This window comes from Galeopterus variegatus, unplaced genomic scaffold (genome assembly GCF_000696425.1).
Source record: "Galeopterus variegatus unplaced genomic scaffold, G_variegatus-3.0.2 Scaffold1211, whole genome shotgun sequence".
NCBI lineage: Eukaryota > Metazoa > Chordata > Mammalia > Dermoptera > Cynocephalidae > Galeopterus > Galeopterus variegatus.
Window position 1 is genome coordinate 221,488 of NW_007727322.1, and position 2,507 is coordinate 223,994.

General features: G+C 53.8%; 1 protein-coding gene across 1 annotated transcript in view; it reads left to right on the forward strand.

Moving 5' to 3' along the window:
• The first annotated feature begins 2,115 nt into the window (after positions 1-2,115).
• Positions 2,116-2,507, forward strand: part of PPP2R2A (protein phosphatase 2, regulatory subunit B, alpha) — a 79,963-nt gene continuing 79,571 nt past the window's right edge. Inside the window, exon 1 of the mRNA XM_008575584.1 lies at positions 2,116-2,428. Coding sequence (XP_008573806.1) covers positions 2,422-2,428 — 7 coding nt within the window. The 5' untranslated portion in view covers positions 2,116-2,421. The remainder of the gene's footprint in view (positions 2,429-2,507) is intronic.

Genomic DNA, 2,507 nt, shown 5'->3' on the forward strand with positions numbered 1-2,507 from the left:
AGGACAGAGCCATGGAGACAGATGGCCCTAATATTTAGAGGGTGGTCGGGGAGGAGGAGTCAGCAAAGAAAACTGAAAGGGTTGCTAGAAATGCTGGGGGATGGGGGGGACCAATAAAGTGTCAAAGAAAGAAGTCTCAAGAAGGAGGGAGTGATCGATGGTTTCCAATATTGTTGGGAAGCACAGGAAGAGAAAAACAGGTAAGAGAGTATTGGATTTGGTGGCATGGAGATCATGAATGGCCTCGACAGAGGCTGTTTCAGTGAAGTGGTAAGGACAGCCAAACTACGGAGGATGGAAGACGGAAGGTAAGATAAGGAAGGGGAGATGGATAACCGCAACCCTTGACGTTGGGTGAGTGGGTGTTCCTGCCCGTTCCTAGGCACCATTCAGAAGAAAGGGAGGCAGCTTGTGGTCCTCTGAAGGGGCTGCTTAGAGCCACAATGTGCCAGGTCACTTATACCAGGGTGCCAGGGTGCATTGATCTTTGATCATTAGACTCATCTCAGGTTATTTATGAGCATGTAGTGCTCTCGAGGCTCATATAATGTTCTTAGAACAGCACCAAGCACATAGCCAGTGCTATATGAATTTTTGTTATAATTGTCCCAGTTTCTAGGCAAGCTTTACTGGCTTCTAAGAACAGATTATTTATGTAGACAAAATCATTTGCAGGACGTATGAAGATACAAATCTTACACATGGCAAAAACTGAAGCATAAAAAAGAAAAATGATTTGCCTACAGGGGTGTCAGTCCCCTAGTTTAACAGTCTACTCTCTTTCTCTCTGTGAGTTCTGGTTAAGATGGGAAACCTTCACTAGGGAGACTAGATTAAACTACCAAACAAGGGCGGAGCAAGTGAAAAGGAAAACGAATGATAAAGGCACACCCGGACAAAAACATTCATGAAACCCATCAAAATAGAAGTAAATACATCACACAGTGCACTTAAGTTTTGTACCTGTTTGCACAGGTAGTGGAAGAAGACAGATACATGGTGGACTTTCAGTTTTGGTTTATTCATTGGTAGAGTAAGAAATATTCACATAGACATGGAGGAATAATGTCCAGTGGTGCAGCTGCTCCTCGTGGAGGAATTTCAAAACTCGCCTTATGATCGAACTGTTCTGGAGATCAAGAATAAGGTAGAAAGCGCGTGTAAATATCTTAAACTCCCCCTTCTCCGAATGCCTTTATCACTCCATTCCGCCTTAAGGTCAGATTCTGGATGTTTCTGCAGGTGTTTCTCAATGTGTGAAATGTGGCTGTCTCATAGGAGTGCTGTGGACAGTAAGAGGGATACGTAAAGGGTTCAGTACACAGTAACTGGTCCTCAGTGCATCTCCCAACCAAGTGCACACGCCCTCTGGGCTGACGACCAGCATTTCCTGTTTATTATTTTCCTTTCTACCTCTTAACTCGATTGAAGATGCTCTCCATACAAATCTAGTAATAACAGCAGCTAACATTTATCGCGTACTCAAATGAAGTCAGTCCATCCTGGAAGGGAGGGTTGTCATCCCATGTCACGGGCCGCGGAGTCAGCATTCGGCATCCCGGCCCCGGAGCCCAGCTCTTACCGGCCGACTCTACCACCGATAGCTGGGCAGACCTGCTGCCATATCCACCCTGCTCACAAGGTCAACTCCGCCGCTAGCAGTCGCCAGGAACGATTGTGTCCCCGGTTTCTGGGGCCCATGCGAAGGTCATCTGATTCACCCAGATGCAACTATCTCACCGACGTCCTCCCGAGCTCCGTGAACTTCCACCTTGGCCGAGCACCCGGTCTGCACCACCGTGCCCTCACTTCAGCGGCCTCAAGGCTAACCCCCAGCGTCACTTTCTTCAGTGGCAACACGGGTGCATGTTTTAACACGACACAGGACCTCACACATCCCCGCGGGGGCCAGCACGCTGGCCTATCCCAGAGTGCCGGCCCCGGTCGAGGTGCAGATGGGTTGCGGAAGGAGCGGGCGTAGCGGGCCGAGGGGCGCCGCCAGGGGAGCAGGCGCGGAACAGGCCCAGCGGCCGAGAAGCAGCGGGCGGGGCGCGAGCGCGGCAGGAAGGGGGCGGGGCCGCTCCCCGCCCAGCCTGGAGACTCCGCCCTGGTGACGTCACTGGCCAGGCCAGCCGGCGCCATTTTGAAAGTGGAGTCGCCTGCCGCTCTGCTGCCGCCGTCGCTGTCGTAGCCGCCGCCGCCGCCGCCGGAGCAGGAGCACGAGCGGGGAAGCCCCAGAGTGAAATCCACCATCCTGCTGGCCGGCCTGCCCGCCCCTCCTCCCTTCTTCCCGGCCCCTCCCCCCACAGGTGCCATCCGCCGCCATCCGTCCTCTTTGCCCCCCCATCGCCAGGTGAGGGGGGTGAGTCCGGGGAGCGGAGACCCCGAGGAGCCCAGCAGGGTCACCATTTGCAGCGCAACATGGCAGGTAAAGGAGAAAGCCCCCTCGCCCGCTGACAGGACGCCGCTTCCTTCCTCCTCCCTCCATCACCCCCCCCCCCCCCCCC